Raw genomic sequence first — 22,862 nt, 5'->3', positions numbered from 1 at the left:
TAGTGTTTGGGTTCGTGCTGTGACGCAACCGTAGCTTGTTTGACCTTGGATTTCGCATTCCGTGGTTCGATTTCAGTTTGAAGACGAACTGCCGGCTAGGAGCAGGGGCGGGTCGTGTAGCCACTGTTTTATACGAGGGGAAGTTGGCAATGATTGTTGGTAGTGTGTACCTCATGGTTATAGCGGATTCATTGGGCGCACTATATTTTTTTTTATAATGGAACAGAAATTTTCATCTAAAATTACAGATATTTTTGTGCATTTACACGAAAAACAACTGTATCACTACAAAATAATTGTCCTCAGTAATATTGTGTTCGGATTCTTACCCCGGCATTTATGCTTTTTTGTTGTCCTAGTACCTCCAACAGTTGAAGTTTGTAAACCATTCCCTGAATTACTTTACAGTATTAACTGGCACATTAATAAGCATGATACAAAAAATTAAAGCTCAGTTATTGAATATTCGATTATCTTTTCCTTGTTTTCTTTTTTAAAAATTATGAATTAATGAAGTATAAATTAAAATTTAAAAAAATTACACGCCAATTTTCGTATGAAATATTCAGTATTATCTCGAAATACGTAGCCTACGTATTTTATATATGCGAAACATAATCATTTTCATGTTTTCTACCAAGCTGCAATATATTTCTTGTAGTATTACGAACTATATCTTATGAACTGGTTTCCAAAGGAATCTTACGTAAGAGTACGGATATATATTTGTTTTCTGTGTACTTATGACCTTCTGGGCGGGTGCTAGCTCGAACTGCGCCTCGCAGAGAGCAAGCAGCTCCAGAAGTCAACACACCTGCGCTGCATGTGTTCCTCGTCGAGTGTAAACATCTGCCTCTCGAGTCTGCTGACGTCATCCACTCGTTATTTTTTTTAATTTTTTTTTTTTTTTTAGTCCACTGACGTGTGAAATATCACGTGTGTTATAGATTATAGCCGTGTTCGAAATGTCAGAAACTGATGACAAAATTGTTGACGACTTCAGATTTTTTTTTTTTTTTTTTTTTTTTTTTTACAAAAGACACTAAATCAGCATATACCTTGTTCTATTTTAAAAATCAAAGAGCCGAGTTTTGGCATAAGGGTGTTCCTAACCTAATGCAATAACGCGTCACCTCTGATGTGACACGGGTCCTGGGTTCGATCCCAAATACGCGGGCGTGATTAAAGTTTATGACATTCAACTGTAAACTAGGTCACGTGACGTCAAGCCCCTATAAAACAATACACGAGCGTACATGGAAGTTTATTAAGGAAACGAAGTAGTGTATTGCTTGATGTGCATTCGTGACAATATTTTTTTTTTTACAATGTTCAGCAGCGCTCAGAAATATAATAATTATTACAAACTGGGAACTTTCTGTGTGAAATTTAATGGAGATACATTTTTATTTATTCCATTCCAAATTTACAAATAAGGGAAAAGGGGGACTATGCTAATTAGCTCACATTAATTGGAAAAGTGTCCAGATATGGTGTTTTGTCTTGGTTTCGAAATAAGTGACGGCCCACTAAAAATCAGAAAATCAGTGGCCGAGACAGGAATGTTTTCTGGAGGGGGGGGGGGGGAGGGATTAAAAGGATTAAAATTTGAACATTTAGATTAAAAAAACTTGCATATTACTATTAACACTAAAACATCGGCATATTGTGCCTACATACGTTGCTGTAAACTACGCTGCTTCTCACGCAGTTGAAATTGCACTTGTAATAACTTACTTTGCATCACCCAAAATTCAATTTTTTCCCAATTTGGGGGGGGGGGGGGGGGGGTGTTTATGGGTTTTGTCCTCCATATCCCCCCTCCCTCGTCTTCCCGACACTTATGCTGTACATTAATGCTCCGAATCATCATTGCAGGTTTAATCCACAAATCCACAACAGTGGTATAGTATCATGGAGGTACATATTAGCCTCATGGGATGGGTGCATGTTCCAAAGTAGACGTCCCTCTGGTTAGCCATTGTTTTGGAAAACAAAATCGTAGCCATATGGAGGCTCATATGCTAGAAATGGTTTTAATAGTTTGAAAGGAACTCTCTAGGAGGAATCGTAAAAGTGCCACAGACCCTTCTGATAAAAACCATGATAACAAATCAGTCAGTAACTACCATTTTTATCCTTTATAACAAGTGTTTTGATATTCAAGTGGGACTGAAATAAGCCCATTTTGATACTGCGACAGGACATTGAAAACTGACGCGACAGCGCTAGCAAGGTTTACGTGACGTAGGTAAAAAGTTGAATGGGGTAGGGAGGTAAAAAAAAAAACTTGATTTGTTGCAACTCGGAGACACTTTTTAGTAACTACAAGTTTGCACTGAAGATTTTAGAACACTCGTGTTATAAAATAAAAATACTACAAAAATTAATCAAATATTTATCATCATTTTTAATAGCCTACAGCGATCTGCGTCACGTTGTGAAGACAGCGCAGTTGATCGGTAATTTTGATTTAATAAAATTATTTGTACATAACAGTATTGCAGTTTTGCACTGTTTTTTCATGGAATTTTTTTTTCAAGAATGCAACATAAGAAACAAAAAAAAATAATTTTTCTGTACAATCACCCAAAAACGTTTTTTTAATAATCATTTTTCTAATAACCTGTTTTGTTTCATTTAACTAAAACTGCATACATTAGGATTAATCGACATCAAGAATCATGGGTAGGATAGGAAAAATTCGCGGTTTTCTATGACTCTCTATGCACTCTGGCAGATCACACCAGATCATTTGCTACCAACGCGTGACACCTCTTAACTGGGATAGTTTTGATTAGATACTTCTTTTTTCAATTGGCTCAGAGTTCTTCAGATAAACTGTGGCCCAATAACTGAAGCAGCAAAAAAGGTGAACGTATTTGGATTATAGTCCATCGCGAATTGAATCCACGATTTTTTTTTCCGGTCTCTAATTATGGACGAAAATCTGAAAGATTCCCTGAGGGATTATAAGAAGAAGGCGATAACGTTGATCGTTCCCATTTCAAAGTTACGATTTTGCAAGCGCAAACGGGGTCCCTCAGAGAGAAGCTTTTTGATTCCAGTGGCCTCCCCCCCCCCCCCCCTCTTTGTGATCTATGCCCAATTATAGAATTATTTGATACAATACCGGTAAAAATGAACTCATGTAAAAGTATAATTAAACAGTATCGAGTACAAAATTATTTGTATCGGAAGAAAACTACTCAATGACAAGAACAATCGATAGTTTCTCCGTGTCTCTCGCCTGCGTAACGGCACGGCGTGGAACGTTCGGGAACACGGGCTCGGTACTTACGTATTAACGCCATCGCGGCTAGCTTTAAATATCGTGGACGGTTTGCTGGGTTAGCATATAGCAACATTAAAAATACCGTGGAATCATGTGAACTTTTGGTCGGATCAGGATAGCCACGTCTTGAATTGGTAATTCCTCAGCAACGATAATAAATATTTTGTAGTTTTTTTTTTTTAATGTAGCTGTACCAACCCAACCAACCGTCCACAATATTTAAAGGTAGCTGCGGGGGCGTTAATACGTAAGTACCCACGGCTCCTCAGAAACACTCAGTATGATCAGTATATATGTCAGTTACGCAAAAAAAAAAAAAAAAAAAAAACAACGATGGCCACGTGTTGCACACAGTCGCACTGTTGGTTGCAGGTGGAGAGAGAGGGGCTGAGGGGGCGAGGTCCCCCGGGTCAGTTGACGGGATGACGTCCCGCGAGGTGGTGCTGGACGGCGGCTCGCCCTGGGGGTTCCGGCTGCACGGCGGCGCAGACTCCGGCCAGCCGCTCAGGATAGCGCGGGTGAGCGACCATCGGCCAGTCGTAGTGAAGCCTTCATTTCACAGACGAGTGACAGGGCCGGTGCGAAGGTGAATCGGCGCCCTAGGCGAAAAAAACCTCCCCTCCCCCGGCTGGACACCCCAAAAAAAATTTTTTTCCTTGCCTCAAAATTTATCACGTAAGCCTAACATTTTGTCAACAATCAAATGTAAGCAGGCTTGTGGTTTTTTTCTTTACTTTTTTTTACTCATTACAAATCACAAACAGGTTACCGTGGACTTTAAATGATTACTTATATCAACATAAACATTCCAAACTGTTACAAAAATCCATTTTCATCTAGTTTCAATAATCGTTGAACATATTATATGAGCTGTTGTGTGTCGTGCTGCGCCGCCCCCAGCTCACTTGGCGCCCTGGGCGGTCGCCTGGTCCGCCTGTATGGACGCGCCGGCCCTGAGACGAGAGAGCCACACCCGAAGTTCCACCAAGTTTACATGATTTCGCAGTATCTTTAATGTAGCTATCCTAACCAAATCAACCGTCCACAATGTTTTAAAGTAATTATAATGTAGCTAACCTAAACCTTATTGACCATTAGTATCATTTTATCAACACCGCCATATTTATTTACAATGAACAAAAAAAAACTCCCCGAAGATGCACGATCGGGCGTTTGGCTCACTCGTCTGTGAAAAGAAGGCTTCCCCTAGAGATAAGGAGTGCCAACATGGCGGCCGTTTGTTTGTGCAAATATACCGGCTGTACCTGTCGTGGTGGTTAAATTGGAGATAAATGTCAACTCATATCATCAACATGTGTGTCATGAAGATTCGTCTTGGACCTTTTAAAAAATACAAATATACTAACCGAACTGCTTAACTACAGTCGTTAATAAAAAGCAGGCTGGAACAGCTGATGCATGTATAAACAAACGTTCGTCATATTGGTGTATTAAAATCAGAAAATTAAAAATGTGTGTGTGTGTGTGTGTGTGGGGGGGGGGGGGATTTCACGTCCGACGGCTAATGCTCCATCCGTATCCTTTACTCATCTCCAGTCCTACACTAACGAGAGTAATTGATTACCCAATCACGTAACGTAGTTATCGACCAATGAGTAGGGACAGGAAAATTTCGCGGTTTCTACATACTTGAGATTATATCCCCTGCTCTTTGCAGGGTTTGCCCGTGATTCGACACTCAATTCGGCCCCAGGGTCTCTCATCGGCCCAGAGTCCTCCAAACGAACTGACCGAGCCAATAGTTGGCAAGTTGAGTTGTATTGTCACGATTTAAGCGGGGAGAACTACTGGGTTCGTTAAAGGATAGCCCAGTTTTATTTATTACTAATGTCTACACTATACATTTAATCAGGGCCGGTGCAAGGTAAATTGGCGCCCTAGGCGAAAAACCTTAATCCCCCCCCCCCCCCCCCCCCCCGCCGCCGGACATCCCAAAAAAAATTTTCCTTGCCTCAAAATACATCACGTAAGCCTAAGATTTTGTCAACAATCAAATGTAAGCAGGCTTGTGTTTTTTTTTTACTTTTTTACTTATTACAAATCATAAACAGGTCACCGTGGATTTTAAATAATTACTTATATCAATATTAACATTCCAAACTGCTACAAAAATCCATTTTCATCTAGTTTCAATAATCGTTAAACATGTTGTATCAGCTGTTGTGTGTCGTGCTGCGCCGCCCCCGGCTACTTGGCGCCCTAGGCGGTTGCCTAGTTCGCCTAAATGGACGCGCCGGCCCTGCATTTAATTACTGCACCCAAGATTTCTGTCCACAACAATAAGTCTTGCGCTGGTCATTGAAACATTAACTCCTTCCACTGGAGCTTTGCCCGACAGTGGCTCGCTCTTCTGTCAGCTTCCTCCGCACACTCACCCACGCCGCGCCGCAGCACAGTCCCCGGCTATCGCTCGCCAGGCCTTCACCCGCAGGTATCGCCTCCCGATAGGTCCGGTTCGCCCAGCAAGGGTTGCCCTCTTCACACGGGTGTCGCCAGTATTATCTTTGAAAGATTTGTGCAACGGGAGTGCATGCCTTGATGTGAGCTTTTGGACATACGCTATTGCTAAGCACATGTATGTCTGTAGAAGAAAACTACAAAAAAACACAAAAAACAAAACAAATTAAGCAAAAAAATTGCTGTTGTCAACAGGATATATACACCACATAATATTCCATAACAGGAATATGGTCAACAAACAAAGAGAAACAAAGAAAAATGGACTAACAGAACGAAAAATGGAAAATATATCGCCAGTATCACTCCCCGAAAGGGGATACTCTCTCCCCATCTCTCACAACTCTCCGAACCCTCGGAACTTCCGCGGAGGCCGGCGTCGTCGCTTTTATACACCCGCGGCCGTCCTTCTCGAAGGGACGAGAGAGGCCGTGACGTGTCGCGTCATCCCTTGGCCGACCCGACGCCCGAAACAACCAGAACAGCGACGCTCATTCACGCCACCCCACGCGGCGGCCTCTGTAAGCCCGGGAATTCCCAGGCCGCTTAAAGGTGACAATATCGAGAGGCGTGACGGTGCGCGGGGAGCGGAGGGGAGGACCCTTGTAATCCGGCCTGGCATGCCTTACTTCAATCTTTGAATATACATACTGTATAGAAGTCGCCAGCCCAGGTTAAAATTTCTAATACGGTTTTTGAGGTAGTTGGTTAATTCACCGCCGCAATCGCCACCATCTCTAGGGCATCGACTTGTGGTGGTTCCTGGCGGACAAGTGTCGAACTCTTCAAACACCCCTTCCCCCTCCTGTTGAACGACCTTGAGCTGCAGTGAATGATAGATGGGGGGGGGGTGGGGGGAATGACAGACAGCGGGCGACAGTGCTGCGCTCTAACGTGTAAATAAGAACCTGAGACGATACAGGGCGTTACGGCAGCGCACTGCAGCGGTGAAGTTCCCAAGCTGCTCTTCATACGCTTCTGAAAAACGTAGAGTAAATCCTATCCACTCGCGACTTCTATACAGTATATATATTCAAAGCTTGAATGGACGGGCGCGTGACGTCAGAGGCCGTGCGTTGGCCGCCAGCCCGCTCCGAACCTGCGCGCGCATCTCGCGTTCGTGACAGCGTGTTCTGGAAGGGAAACAATCCCACGGCCTTGCTTATTCCGCGGGGTCCGCGTCGCGTCGGTAGCTGAGCCGTCCAACGAGGGTTTGCCCTTGACCTTTGCGGGGGCAGGAGGGTGGGCGGCCGCCTGCAGAATGTGGAGCGCGAACCGTCGCAATTAGTCACTTCCTGTTCCCTCCGCGCCAAGGTCGCCCCCCACTTCCGTCGCGGGGATCCACGCCTTCGACGACACCTTCCCCTCCTCACGCGCCTCGACTGGACACCTGCAGGTTTCCCGTAGTGGTGGGGGGGGGGCTTCTGCCCCTGGGAGCCATATAGCAGGGGGAGGGGGTGACTGAACTGGCGGAGTAATTTCTACTATAAATATTTACTTGAATTATCGTAGTGTTAAAACATTAAAAAAAAAAAAAAAAAAGGTTGGAGGGCAGATGAACTGATTTATTTGTATTGAAAAAAATACATACAGAGACATGTATATTGTCAAACATTAAAAAAAAATGTAATTTTTTTCGCGTGCTATCAACTTGCGATGTATTAAAAAATGAAAACGAACTGCAAATAAAAAAAAAATTATTTACCATCTTAAGTCGGAAACGTTTTGGTTTTGGTTGGTTGAAGAAGGAGGGGAGAGGGGTTATTGCGGCCCAAGGTTTTTGCTTTTAGCAATCGACACTAAGTGTTAAAGGCCTAACGGGCAATAAATAAAATAAGCGGAAATCTTTAAAACTTTCGAAATGTTTTCCTGATAACATAGTTTTGGTGTTACTGTTACGTTTTTTTATTACTCCCGTTTCACAGTTGCGACTGCCTCCACAGTGCAAGAAGCGTCTTGTAACTCGCGATCCAATCAAAAAATGGCCACGCTAGTTGTGTAAATATTTGTCGCCAAATAAAGCAACGCAAAAATTTACAGATCTCTCGAATGTTTTCACCCCCCCCCCCCCCCCCCCCTTCATCTTGTTGAGTATCACGGGTAAATTAAACTGCTTATTAGACTCGTTTCACGTCCGCAACGTTTCTTCTCTCAAGATTATTTCGCTGATTCATTTCACTGGCGAGTACTGAAACACTTGCTCACTTTTTTTTCTCTCTCTCTCTCGCGGTTTTTTTTCAAGCAATTTAAAAAAATTTCTTAGTTCGAACAGGAATATATATATATATATTCTTGTTCGAACTATAAAAAAAATGTTAAATTGCTTGAAAAAAGAGAGAGAAAAGTGAGCTAGTCTTTTAGTACTCGCCAGCAGTGGCGGATCCAGGATTTTGGTTTGGGAGGGGTTTGATCCAGCTGAGGCTAGGCTTTATCAAGACAAACACTAAAACAATAGTGGACCCAGATGCTTTTGGAGGGGGCTTGAGCCCCTTAGCCCCCCCCCCCCCCCCCCTCTGGATCCGCTACTGCTCGCCAGTGAAATGAATCAGCGAAATAATCGTGAGAGAAGAAACGTTGCGAACGTGAAACAAGTCTAATAAGCAGTTTAATAATTGACCCGTGATATTTAACAGTCGCAAGGAGCGCAAGGGGGAGGGGGGGGGAGGGGTGGAACATTCGAGAGATCTGTAAATTTTGCGTTGTTTATTTGGCGACAAATATTTATGCAACTAGCGTAGCCTGTAGGTCCAGCGGGACCGACAGTGGCTGAAAGCATGCGCGAGGCTCGTCGCGAGACGGAGGCAGCTTCATTCATATCTTCACAGCAGAGAGTCTCCTGACACGTGAAGCGCCACGCACTCTGTGTAGTCGGTAGTCGAAGCGCGTGCTCGCCCGGCCAAGGTCAGTCTCGCCCCGTGCCTGGCGATACACGAGGGCGACTCCAAGGCCTCGGGCCGACCCGTTCTGTCTGTCCAGTTCCTAGCGACTCTCTGATATCGCTTTTTTAATTCTGAACGTTCGAAAATCGAAAAAAAAAAATCTAATTTTGTATTAATTTGTATTGAAAATATGACTTGATGTAGGTTTTTGGACATACGCCATTGCTAAGAACTTACACCACAAAATATTCCGGAATATTTCGTGGTGTTTATATCCTTGTTGACAACAGCAATTTTTTTGCTTTTTTTGTGTTTTTCTGTCTTTTTTGAGTATTTTATTTATTTATTTCATAATTTTTTATTTTTTAGGTTTTCTTCAACAGAAGAAGTTCTTAGCAATGGCGTATGTCCAAAAACTTACATCAAGTCATGCACTCCCATTGCACAAATCTTTCAAAGGTAATATGAAAATATGACACTAAAAAAAAAAAAAAAAAAAAAAAAAAGTGTTTATCCGATTGCTACCAAACTTACCAGGATCACCCTCTGGGCTGATCTGAAGATCGCCTGAAAATTTCATCAAAATCGAGACGACAGCTGACCATTGAAACTCAAACGAACGTCTCCGAGTCAAAAGTTATACTAATGGAAATCTCGAAACGCAGCAAAATGACCTCAAAAATGGCGGCGCTTCCCACTCCACCGTGCGCTTTGCGTCACAGTCCTCACTTAGCGGAACGAATTCTTTGATCCTTTAGCCATACAGCGGTGTAATTAAATTTTGGATAGAGTTAATAGATATGTAACTGCTACACCATACTGCATCCCCCGATTTTATCATTCGTTTTTTTAATTGCCTCCCAATATGGAAGCAATTTTAAAGACAGGTTTACGGACGATAGTTTAACGTGACAACGTCATAAAAAAACATTGATGAAATGATTGCATACTTTTATGAATAAAATAAAATCATTTTTATTGAATTATCACTATTTTGTATGGATACAAAGAAGGAGTGAAATGAAATCAACAATTTAATTGATAAATTTACTTTTATTTGCACTCATTAATTCAAATATGTTTATTACTTTAACGAAGAGATTATTTTAACTATAACTTTTATACATGTTTGCTATTTAACTTCTTTTAATCTGTGTTATTCTGTTAAGGATAGGACGATGATAGGAAAAGTAGGAAACGAATGGGAGTGTTTCAAGTTTAATGTGCCTCGAAACAGTCAAATCGATGGTTGTTCCAATCGAGTGGAAGAGAGATAGATGCGGCGCAAGCGTACAGTGAGCGTGAAGGGACACAGCGGAACGGGACTATGTGCGTAACGGGACACTTTTTCGTGCGTGCAGCCGGCGTTCATCGATTTATTAGACGTTGTCACGTAAAAAAAAAAAAATTAAAGTAAATCTGAAATTAAATTCTGCTTTCGCTCCTGCGCGCAGTGTATCGCTGTCAGACTTCTGTAACGGCCGTGGATTGGAGCGCCGCCTCTTGTGAGATCTCCGGAGATGACCCCCCGCCTCGTTTTCTTCGCCCCTCAGAGGTCACGAGGGCGAAAGGTCCTACACATCCTCACCCGAAGGCTGACCTCTGTAACTCGTCACTCGAGAGTTAATCTCCGACCAGTCGGTAGACTGTCGTGGGCGATGCTTAATGGCGTACGTCCCGTCACAGGTATTTTTTGACGTGACAACGTCTATTAAATAGATGAACGCCGGCTGCACGCACGAAAAAAAGTGTCCCTTTACGCGCATTGTTCCGTTACGCTGTGTCCCGTTACGCTCATGGTTCCGTTACGCTGTCGGCGAGTGCAGTAATAATAGGTTATGTTACAATTGACTAAAAAAATTATGGTGTTTCATATAATTGATGATAGATATTTGATGATAGTTTATTTATATGAAAACTTGTTCACAATTATATTTAAACTTTATAGCTAAACGCTAGTTTTTAAAATAAAATTAATTACAAGGCATGTACACGTGAACTGTTACGTCGACTGTTTATAAAGTGAAGTGAAAAGTTAATGTGGTTTTCATTGCTTATTACAACAACAATTTCGGCAATAAAGGTTAATTATTCTTGCATTTTAAAAATCTGATTACTAGTATAATTTCAAATATTTATTCTTTTATTTTTAAAATAAAAATTATTCAATTTTATTCTTAAAAGTATGCAATAATTTCATCAATGTTTTGTTATGACGTTGTCACGTTAAACTATCGTCCGTAAACCGACTTTACAGACAACCAATTTTTTTTTAAATTTTTACGTTTAACACGGTTTAACTTGTAGACTTAATGGAATAGCCGAACTTCAACAAAATGAAATATATATGTATGTATAGTTCACACTTTTTGCATAATTTGCTGGAAAATCTGAATTTTTGACATTTTTGTACAGTATGGATAAGTAAAGCCAAGTGGAATGAATAACTTAAAATTTTTTGGGGGTTTTAAAGGCAATTCCGGGAATTATAGCAATGAATTGTTTAAATTTATTTCAGAAAAAAAAATTATTAAATTTTATTCAGTCTTTTAAAATAAAATAAAAAATTCTGTTCCGCGAATATCCGCAGGCTCTCCTTGCGAATTCTACATATTTTCGCCCCTGCACACCTCCTCCATTTCCCCCTTCCAGGCTCTTTTGATGGAGACTTTTTAAGAAAGGTCCTGCCGCTACTCCGTTTGGATCCTGAATGCTTAAGTATTCCGTGCTGAAGGCGTACAAGCGGGGCTTGTTGATAGCCCTACTAAAATATACTACGTATAATGTTCGCAGGCTTTCACGGCCATTGTCTGAAGTAGCTTTGCTTCTGGGTTGTAGCCGTGTCCTTGGCAAATAATTCACCGTTTCGGTCAACATTGCAGTCGCCATGATCAGGGAGCAGATAACTAGCCATCATCAGGGAGCAGATAACTGCCTCTCTGATGATGGCGACTGCAATGTCGACCGAAACGTCGGTGAATTATTCGCCAAGGACGCGGCTACAACCCGGAGGGCCAAAGCTACTTCAGACGATGGCCGTGAAAGCCTGCCGAACATTGTACAAAAAAAAATATTACATTAATTATGGTTTTAAATGTGTGGTAAGTTTGATTTTTAAACGGGAGCAGTGTCTCGGATCAGAATGGTATAGTCTGACGAGTGAAGTTCCGCGGTCTTCGGGAAACGGGGTGTCCGCGATTGTGGACGGCGCAGCTAGCGGGGCAGAGGCCGGGGCGTGGCCGGCCCCGGACACCAGGGAGACCGCCCCCGGGCCCCCTCGCGGCCACGCGGCCGCCGCGGTATAAATAACCCTGGCCGCGCGGCCAGATCCACACTCGGGCCCTGCCTTCCAGAAGCTGCGCTGGCCGCCATTGTCTGAGCCCCGGCGCTGGCGTCTGTCAGGAGGCGGAAGAAGAAGAAGAAGAAAAATCCGCGAATTCATTTCTAGAGACAGGGAAAAAAAAAAAAATTGTCCCGTGTTCATTGACCTATAGGATGAAACTCAAGTCATCTGCATACTCGTGAAAAAAAAAAAAAAAAAAAAAAAAAACATTATTTTTTTCATTGGCTGCTGAGTTGCGAGACGTCTCATATCTTGCTTTTTTAGGGTTTCTCATTGGCTCACAGTTGTTTATCCAGATAAAATATGGGCCAACCACGGCAGCAGTACTTAGGTAATAGTTTTTTATTTTCATTTTTAGCATATCGCGAAGTGAATCCAGCGAATTTTTCCAGGTGTCCATTCGTTTCGTGATACGCTAGACTCCAAATACGTTCACTTCCCCCCCCCCCCCCCCCCCCATCCTCCCGGGTTGTTTTAAGGTTTGGGCCACAGTTCATCTGAAATACTCTTGAGCCAATGAAAAATACCCCCATAAAAATAAATTTCAAATCAAAAGCAACCCAGCTATTTGGTGTCTTGCGTCAGTAGCCAATCAGCAGGTGTGATTTGCCCGAGAGAAGGTAAGAGGTCACTGAAACTGCGAAATGTTCCAGTCTCTATCTATAGATTCTGTCAAATATTTCACAAACCAATGGAAGAGGTTATTAACATTTGCATGCTAGATTTTTGGCAAAAATTTACGCGAATTCGCAGCTTAATGCAATTACGTAATTGTAAATAAATAACTTTTTTTTCCGAACTACGTTACTTCTAGGTATTTTTTTTTGGAGAAAAGTCTGACCGCCAGGGGATTCGTGCTTGCAAATGGCGGCCGTCTGTAAGAGATGCCGTTTTTTTTTTTTTGCTGAGCCGTTCAGGACGCGTTTTCCTTCGCACAAAATTACCGCGATTAATGTGTCCAAACTGAACATGCACTTGAAGAAGAAATCAACCAATCACTAAACACTGACGATGCTACAGTGTTTACACACACACAAAATTAGTCTAGAAATCATTTTTTTTAACGAAGAATGCATGCCTCTTGTTATGATTGTTTCCCCAGAGTTACCCCTCCCCTTCCCCCGCCAAAACTTTTAATTTATGTGATGCGACACGAATGCATACCAGCACACAAACTAACGCACACGTATGGCAGGTATACAGCTTTAGATGAAATATCGCAACGTCCCTTAACTCGGACATAGTGCAGGAAAGGATGGGAGCACCGCATACCGCAGATATATCGCATGCCGAAAATATCGCCGACATAAAATTTAATGTGCCAACGAAAATATCTCATACCGAAATAAAAATCGGCCTTCCTGAGGCCTATCAGCAGGGGCCTAAAAAATAGGCTTTATTGCTTGGTGAAAAGTTGGAATGCATTCTCCTTTACATTTGAATCGCCTTTATCATTGGATCACAAGAAACGCGACACGCGCTGAAGGAACAAAAGGCAAATGCAAAGAAGTGGGTTAAAAAAAAAAAATTCTCTTTCGGCACAGCTTACAGGCTTTTGGAAACTTCCATAAACCCCTGGAGCATTTTGATAACTTAATGCACATATCATCCTATAAGTTCCCCAATACTCCAAAATGATCGAATAAAAATTTTCTCACATTCCATGCAGCGAAAATATTTTAAATGTTTTTTTAATTCAATGCAGCCAGCATTGAATAGCTTAGAACGAATGTCATATTATGCATATTAAGGTAGTTATTCAGAATGTTTGATCTTCAAACACCATTTTTCATCCCTTGCAATAATACGTGGTCGTGTAAAATTTTTCTTTGGACCAAGATTTAAGATAACATAAGGTGGTTTGAAATAAATTCGAACGAATTTGATACTAAGGAAGTTTTTTATTTTATTTCAATCCCTGTTTTTATGATGATAGTTTCATCAAACATTTTTTTTTCAGAATAAGGTTTTAGATTAAGTTTAGGGATTTTTACAAAAAAATCATAATGTATTCGATATTAAATGTATTAAAAAAAGTAATGACTTTGTTGTCACTCAACCCTTATTTCCACCCCTTGCAGTAATGGTTTTGTAAGTAACAATTTACTTTAAACAATATTTAAATAGTTAAACAAAAAATAAGAATGGATTCGTTAGTGTACATGGTAGGGAAATTTTATTTATTTCCTTATATCAACACCAGGTTTTTTCAACCTTTTGCGGTAATCGTTTGTATTACCAAAAATTGTTTCAGACAAAATTTTTAGATAAAAATTATAAGATTTACAAATCATCTGAACAGATTTGATGATATGCCTACCAAGGTAGTTAGTTATTAATTTTTATTTTATTTTAACCCCTATCTATCCACCCTTTGCAGCAATGGTTGGTTGTATCAAAAATTGTTTCAGAAAAAAGTTATAGATGATATTTATAAGGTTTACAAATAAGTAGCACGGATTTGATATTGTGATTATTTAAGGTTTACAATAAATCATAACTAATTTAATAGTGTGCATAGTACGGAATTATTAATTTTTTTTTAAATTCTATCCCGGTTTTTTTTAAACTCCTCCAACAATGGCTCATCTTATCAAAAATTGCTACAGACAAAAGTTTTAGATAATACTAGCTGCAGTACCCGGCGTTTACCGGGCTGGTTACAGGGTGATATATGGATAGCGCTATATGACAGTGTGGTGGACATAGATAAATGACACACAATTGCTGCAAAAGTGCAATTATCATAAATATTTACCTCAAAAACAAAGCAAAGTGTAACACCGTGATCACCCTCGAATAGTTTGATATGTGTATACAATAAAGTGATTTCGTTACACCGTAATTAAATAACTGTTTAACAAAGAAATATTTAAAGTTGAAAAATAAATTCTTTCAAGATATTGGAAAACAATTATTTTCGCTCGAATACATAGCATACCACTAAAACATACTGATTGTTGCATTATTTCTAGGTTGGTAACAGCATGGGGAGTAGGGACTGACTTCAGATAAGAGCTTCGTAGACCCATTCTGGTGTCTGCTTCCTGGTTCAAGCGTCAAGCGGATTATTGACTTGTGAAGCATACTTCTAACGTGCGGGGTGGCATAGCTTTTTTTTTTTAATTCTAACATTTTAGCTCTCGGTGTACGGCATTTCGTAGGAGTTGCATGAAACGGAAATGAGTAACCACGATGCTGCCATCTGTGGCGGACGGCGCTAACCAAAGTTCACAAAGCCAATAGGAAAATTTATAGTATTAACTATTTAGTAAATTTTAACAAGGTGGTCAGTATTTCAATAAAATTCCTTGTTGATAATCATATTCAAAACCTTGATTTTTTTCTTTTATCTGAGCCGTTTCAGTGTATAGTTTAAAAATTTCGGCCTGCTAATCAAATTTTTCTGTAAGCGAATTCTAGCGGCGGGTACGGAAACTAACATTTGAACTCGCGTCCAGAAACGTAGTTGAAAAAACCAATTTGCGTGTGTGTATTTATCACGCTTGGATTTTTTTTTTAAAAAATAATTCTATGTTAAACTTTAGTGTCCGAGGTTCGCATTGTAAGTGTATTTTATTTGCATCACGAGGACGCACGGATAATGCTCGTTACAGAGGTTAGATGTTGTGTCACACGTGTCTCGCTCGCACGTCACGCATTGTCCGCCTCTCCACGCGCAGGCTGTTCTGGATCGGCCACCGGGGTTTGAAGGGTTTGTTGAAAAGGTTTTTGGGTGTGCGAAGGGGGGGGGGGGGGGGGGGTCTCGCGGGAGGACAACGGCAGGGCCGGCGAGGTCACGGGAGCACAACAACAACAACAACAACCGGGCCCTCGCCCCCGCTCGCCTCCGCCCTCGTACTACAGCGGCCAATAGGGCCCATTCTTCCCGCCGGCCGCGCCTGGCCACGCCCACTCCCGGGGCCGTGGGAACACGCGCCGGACATTGCCGGAAACCGCGCCACAGAAATTATTGATAAGTACAGAAATAGAAAATTATATATTTATGTGCTTTTAAATATATTGAATACTGGTCCATATAATGGAAAACATTTCTTTATTGTGAATATTACTGATAGAGATTGTATTTATATAAGTAAGGTTATGTTCCCGTATGTATAATTTATTTTTATTATAAAACATTACATTATTATTTAATAAATAATAATTTTAAAAACATTCTGCATATTTTTTGATTTTTATTATTAATAAAAAATTCTCGATTAAATAATTTTTATACACGTTCATATTATTGAGTATTTATTTAAAATGTTTTTTTACATATGTTTGAATTTATACTTTACCAACAATATCATTCCAATCCTTTTATTATTTTATTTATATTAATTATTTTGGTTTTTAAGCCACGTAAGTATAACCTCTAACGTGCGTACATAAGTACATGCACTTATTCTTATTTAAATTTTCTCGTATCGCTAATAGTCCTGCTGATTCAGGAGGAATTTAATAACAAATATGTTTTGTTTATTGGGGACTAGGCCCCGCCATCTTGGATTTTTCCATATTTTCCCCTGTAGTTAAAATTTTGAACTATGTATCTCAATGTTTTAGCACGTCGAGGCATAAATCATATCTCCCATACCTTATATACCTTGTTGCAACCACATATTTACTCACAGGCTCTAATCTGTAAGCGCGACGAAGAAATAATTTATTATTTCACGCGGGGACTACATCTATCATGATAATACACCAGTTCACAAGTTGTGACTTTAACAGGTAGCCAAAGCTAAGTCCTATGTCATGTCAAACAAAAAAAAAAAAACAAGGAATGTTTATTGCAAGCGGTATTGAAATATTTGAAATTGCAACGAGGGTAGGCCTAATCACCTTTATTTCTACATCAGTTGTAAGGTTAAAAACTTAGGTCTACGTATACGGTAGTATTAAAACTAAAATTAAGCTGTAGGAAAAGTTGTAGTTATAAAAAACATTGATTTTTATAGTTCTACCCATGTAAAACTGCATTACGTGTATTTGAAGGAAAATGCCATTTAATTCGGACTTTCGGTGATTCGGAAAGGTTCCGGTCCGATCTAATCCGGATTAGTCCCTCTTCCCTCTCCACTGTAGATAAGGGCTGTTTCTGCAAATTCACCACTATACAGCCCTTGAATTGGATGTTCTAACAAACACTTTCAATAGTGTAATATCACGGATGTAAAAAGTCGTGCAACTGATAATAGTTCGTAGAAACATTGGCGTGACTTTCTACAGCAATTATAGCATTGCACTTAGTGAAAATCCGTTGAAAATTATTGTGGCAAAACGACAAATGCAAACAAAGTTAGTGTTAAATTTGCAGAAATAGCTCATAACTAATAGAAACAACATTTACAGTACCTAGGCGCAGTAATTCCGGAACCCTGGTGAAAGTTGAACTTATTCTTGGACTAGGAATCAAAATAAGTATCTTGTGAACAAAAGCTATGGAATTTATTTAAAAAATACATATTTGTAAAATAGGGTGGTTTGATAGTTCTGGGATATTTCTATGAATGCGCGTACCGTATAGCCAAACGCAACTATCTTGTTTATTTGTTTTCCTTGTAGGTTTTGGGCTATACGTAGAGACTGGAAAAATTTGCGGATTCACTTCGAAGTAGGCTAAAATTCAGATACTCGTATCTTTGCGCTGCTTTTGGTATTGGCTACTGATTATCCGGAGGACTCTTAGCCAATGTGAGACTGTCATCCAAAGGAGTACCTAATCACAGGCTACGTAGTCAAGACGTTTCACAAGTCAACAGCCAATAGTAAGTGGACTGCGGAGTCTATCCTACAGGTAATTGAAACCGCAAATTATTCCGGTCCCTAGCTATACGTCTCGATATTCGACAAGAATTTTATTAAAATACTATCCAGCTTGTTAACATTCATATAACAGTTAATACTAGAAAGTTTCTGCACATGTAAGGAGTTATATCTCTATTGCATTACTAGAGCCAAATATTCTGTTTGTTGTATGGTTTTGATAATGAGGGACATTTAACTTTAATATGTAGAGCCAGGATATTTCGCGCACTACAGGCTAAGACAAAACCTATACTTTTTTTTAGATCGCCCATTGGTCGTTAACAAGGTGAGATCCTTTGGTGGGTTACATTTGATTGGGATACCTTTTCCTCCTTGTTTGTAACTGGCCCAGGTTTGTCAAGCTCGTTTCAAGTGCATCGCGGTCCAAATTTAAACGCGAGGCAGATGTATTGTGTGCTTCAGTTCTACTGTGCTGCACTTTGAATCCGCGACTCATTCGTCCCGCACTGCGGACCGAGCGACGCGACCTTCAGCTGTTACACTTCAGGTGGGGGGCATGACGTCTGCTCGCTCACTCGCCTTGCAATCGCGCACGCGCGCGCTCACTCACTCACACCAACACACGATAAGATAAGCCCGCCGCTAGCTCGCCGGCAGGTATAGGTACATACCTACGTTCAGGTCGCGCGTTAGTGTCGAGTCGGCGTGGGCTGTCGACGTAAGGGGATCTCGCAGCTCGCGCCCAGTCCTCGGAGTGAAGCTCAAGTTTCCCCTCCCTTGCAGCTCGCCAAGAGCGTAGCGAGATCAGTGTCCTGCAACTCTTCAGCCCGCTGGACACGGACGTAGCGCGACCAGTGTCCTGCGACTCTTCAGCCCGCTGGACACGGACGTAGCGCGACCAGTGTCCTGCGACTCTTCAGCCCGCTGGACACGGACGTAGCGCGACCAGTGTCCCGCTACTCTTCAGCCCGCTGGACACGGACGTAGCGCGACCAGTGTCCCGCTACTCTTCATCCCGCTGGACACGGACGTAGCGCGACCAGTGTCCTGCAACTCTTCAGCCCGCTGGACACGGACGTAGCGCGACCAGTGTCCCGCAACTCTTCAGCCCGCTGGCCACGGACGTAGCGCGACCAGTGTCCCGCAACTCTTCAGCCCGCTGGACACGGACGTAGCGCGACCAGTGTCCCGCAACTCTTCAGCCCGCTGGACACGGACGTAGCGCGACCAGTGTCCCGCAACTCTTCAGCCCGCTGGCCACGGACGTAGCGCGACCAGTGTCCCGCAACTCTTCAGCCCGCTGGACACGGACGTAGCGCGACCAGTGTCCTGCAACTCTTCAGCCCGCTGGACACGGACGTAGAAGTCGGTAGTTCCGAGGATGGTGTCTCTTCTAACCGGCAGGTACTCTTCTCACTACGCGCCAGTACCTAGCGAGACACGGCGGTCAGGAGACCTTCAGGAAAGACTTGTCGGACGAGGATACCTCGGCCCAACACCGCAGTCGGACAGCACCGAGTACTCTGTTCGATGTTGCTTCTTCTGTCAGCTGGTGCTCCGCGTGACAAGTGCTGAGTTCCTCCGGCGCTGGAGAGTGATGGAGTTCCCGGGAAGCTCGGACATTTGACGGCGGAACGAAGGACCTCCAGGCGTGCGTACAATGCGCCCGAGATTTCACGCCGTAACATCAGCGTCCTTTCGGATGTGCCACAGAGGACACGTCTTATCCGACACCTTGTGATACCGTTGTGTCTGTCCTGCAAAGACAGCGTACAAACATCACTAGACTGTAGACTCAACTGTGCTACACACTTTCAAAACGTTTCACCTTAAATTTAAGAATATTTGTGGTTACAATTTTATCTAGGGATCTTCGTAAATTAACGGGTACAAATTTCAATTACTTCGAAAATGAATCCACAAGAATAATCTCCGTAGACAAGGAAAAAAATAAACATTTAAAAACTGGTTAAGACTCATCAAAAAAAAACCTTTTTATACCGAAAATTAGAATTCGAGAGTTGTGCACAGGATACGTTTTACGAAGATACTGTTATCTGGAATCACGAAGAACTCTTCGCTTATTTGTAGGTGAATTCTTCGTTGAAATTCCTTAAAATCGGTGTAAATGTCAAACAGCGTACGTACTCAAAAACAGTTTAGCGTGCCCTTCGGGCGATACACTTAGGTCAGAAGGTTTTTTTGTGATATGAAAACTGGGTGTTGGTGTGTGTTCGGTTTCTCATTGCTGCCGCTTGTGACGATCTCACTCGTCGGCTCGGCGCGTGTGAGAGTGGTTGAAAGTGCGCAGCAGATGTGTGACGTGCTCCGAGTGTGAGGGAATCTGAAGGATAAGGCCCACGCGTGGCTGTGGGGCCCAGCGAGATCACCAGGTGTTGTGGACACGCGGTTCAGCCCGAGAGGGTCGACCAGGTGGATACGCCCCCCCCCTGGTCGCGAACGGACGCCCGTCGGCGCGCCGAGATGACGACGTGGACGGACGCGCCCGCCGGACCCAGGAGGTCGACAGCCTCCAGGGCGGTCCTCTTCGTCCGCGCCTTCCTCCGGAGGTGAGCCAGGGCCACGCCGTCGCCACTCGCCTCTGTGTTCGACGCAGCCGCGGCTGCAGACGCTGGAGACGTCGTGTATTTCGTCGCTCTCGCTCGTTACTCACTTCGGCACCGCCTCGGCCGATTCAGATTGCATTATTCTGGGCCTTCTCAGTAGAATTGGGGAAGCCCACAACTCACGTAGTTTCGGTTCCCTACCACGTTCGTGCAACTTCGGATTCCTCTCAAAAATTTAAATTTAAAAAAATCGAAGGGTTAGGTCAGGTCAGTCACAACATGCTTGTTTTCATTGGAAACTTCTGATTTAGCGGCTGAAGTGGCGTTAGTACCGAAACGCAAAACTTCGGAAATCTTCGGAAATTCTCGCAGGGAACCGAAACTACGTGAGTTGTAGGCTTCCCTTAGTGGGATAGGCAAAGAGCCCCAGAGCACACAGAGTCGCAGTGAGGATCTAGGATGGGGTCCACCATTTTGTATTCTGATCCTAAAATAGCCATCTCGGATGACCTTGACCAATTAACCTTTACCTTTACTTTGACCTTGACCTTTGACCTTGACCTTTAACCTCAATCGCCATCTTGAAATCGAACGTCCCTCTCGTATATACGTACACTCTCGGTGTATACGGCATTTGGTTGGAGTGATTTCGTGAAACCGACTGAATGCGAGAAACTGGAAAATGTGTATCAGACGTTGCTACTACTATCTTTGGCGGATGGCGCGAACTAAAGGTGAATTTCAACAAGCTGGACGGTATTTTAAATAAAATTCCTTGTCGAGAATCAGGTCCAAAATCAAGGTTTTAGTATTTTTTTTTTCAAGTCTTTTTCGCTTTTGTCGGAGTCGTTTCATTATATAGTTTAAAATTTCGCCCTGCAAATGGAATGGTTCGACAGTCGACGTAGCTGCTCCGGCAGCGAGTTATGGCGCTCAGAAATATAGTTGAAAAAAATTGCTTATATTTATCACGCTCGGCATTATTTCAAAGACGTCTACGTTAAACTTCGTGTCCAAGTTTCGTATTGTAAGTGTATTTAAACATTAGAGCGTTACAGAGATTAGTTTGTTCACATCTAAGGCAATTTTTTTTTTTAACGCGATAGTAAGGAAGACCATCTCAAAGAAGGGTTCTGTGAGGTTGGGGATGATAAACTAGTCGGCAAACATGGGTTGAGTGAGGCCAGCTCTTCCGTTTGCCTTGTCTCCGTGCGACCAATAGAAGCCGAGTACTTGGCTGCGGCGGTAGCCATGTTTTTTTTTTTAATATTCTAAATACGTTTAAAATGGTTTCAGGCACAAGACTATATCTAGTGTCGTGTTATTACCTTGTTTATTTTCATTATATATGTAAATTATGCGTGTGCTATAAAAAAAATTTGGTTGTCTGTAAAGTCGGTTTACGGACGATAGTTTAACGTGACAACGTCATAACAAAACATTGATGAAATGATTGCATACTTTTATGAATGAAATTGAATCATTTTTATTTTAATAATTAAAGAATAAATACTTGAAATTATACTAGTAATTTTTTTTTAAAATGCAAGAATAATTAACCTTTATTGACGCAATTGTTGTTGTAATAGGCAATAAAAACCTCATCAACTTTTCACTTCACTTTATAAACAGTCGAGTGGAAGAGAGATAGATGCGGCGCAAGCGTACGATGAGCGTAACGGGACACAGCGTAACGGGGAAAATGTGCGCAACGGGACACTTTTTCGTGCGTGCAGCTGGCGTTCATCGATTTATTAGACGTTGTCACGTCAAAAAAAAAATTAATGCTTCGTTAGGTACTTTGAAATGCGGTCTCATCGGTTGGGCATTCGTTACACGTTCCCGCGTGGCGGAAGTAGTTAGACGCGATGGAATGTTGCTGGGGGGATCCGTCTTCGTGTCCGTGTCACTTTGGGACGGGGGTGAGGGGTCGTTACCACAACGCCGAAATACCATAACGCCGAATGTCAAAATTGACCACACCATCCGAAATACCATAAAGCCGAATGTCAAAATTGACCACAACGCCGACAGCTAGAAAACTGCTGTGTACCACAACGCCAAAATAACAACTGAATGAATTTGTGTGTGTTTCTTAAATGTACCTTAACGCCGAAATACCACAATGAAACCTAACCTTACCTAACCTAGCGTAATATGACCTATACTAACTTAAACCTAGCCTATCATAGCCTAGCTTAACCTAGCCCAACCTAACCTAGTCTAACCTAACCTAGTCTAACCTAACCTAGTCTAACCTAACCTAACCTAACCTAACCTTTGTGTCAGTCCTGTAATGACATGTTTCGGCGTTGTGGTGCGTCCCCGTTGGGAAGCGGGGCGGTCGCCGCCTGGGTTGACACGCGGGCCTGGGGGGGGGGGGAGGAGGTGGTGGTGTTGTTATCTCGAGGGGGCGTGCCCCCTGTCCGACCCGAGGGGCCAGACCACGCCGCGTCCTCGCCGTCGGCAGCAGCGGGTCCATGCGGTCGTCGCTGTGCCTGCCACTGTGTCCGCCCCGCTCG

General features: G+C 42.4%; 1 protein-coding gene across 5 annotated transcripts in view; it reads left to right on the top strand.

Annotated features, from left to right (window-relative positions):
• Window positions 1-22,862, top strand: part of LOC134539366 (vinexin) — a 173,109-nt gene that overhangs the window by 683 nt on the left and 149,564 nt on the right. For 2 of the 5 annotated variants that reach the window (XM_063381349.1, XM_063381353.1), the window contains exon 2: window positions 3,668-3,813. In XM_063381349.1, coding sequence (XP_063237419.1) covers window positions 3,718-3,813 — 96 coding nt within the window. In that variant the 5' untranslated portion in view covers window positions 3,668-3,717. Of the gene's footprint in view, window positions 1-3,667; window positions 3,814-18,466; window positions 20,344-22,862 lie in introns of those variants that run through there. The other 3 variants (XM_063381352.1, XM_063381348.1, XM_063381350.1) reach the window with 2 other exon arrangements.

The sequence above is a fragment of the Bacillus rossius genome, chromosome 15 (genome assembly GCF_032445375.1).
Source record: "Bacillus rossius redtenbacheri isolate Brsri chromosome 15, Brsri_v3, whole genome shotgun sequence".
NCBI classification, from domain to species: Eukaryota; Metazoa; Arthropoda; class Insecta; order Phasmatodea; family Bacillidae; genus Bacillus; species Bacillus rossius.
The sequence above is the reverse complement of the archived record's forward strand: the minus strand, read 5'-3'. Positions and strand labels throughout refer to the sequence as shown.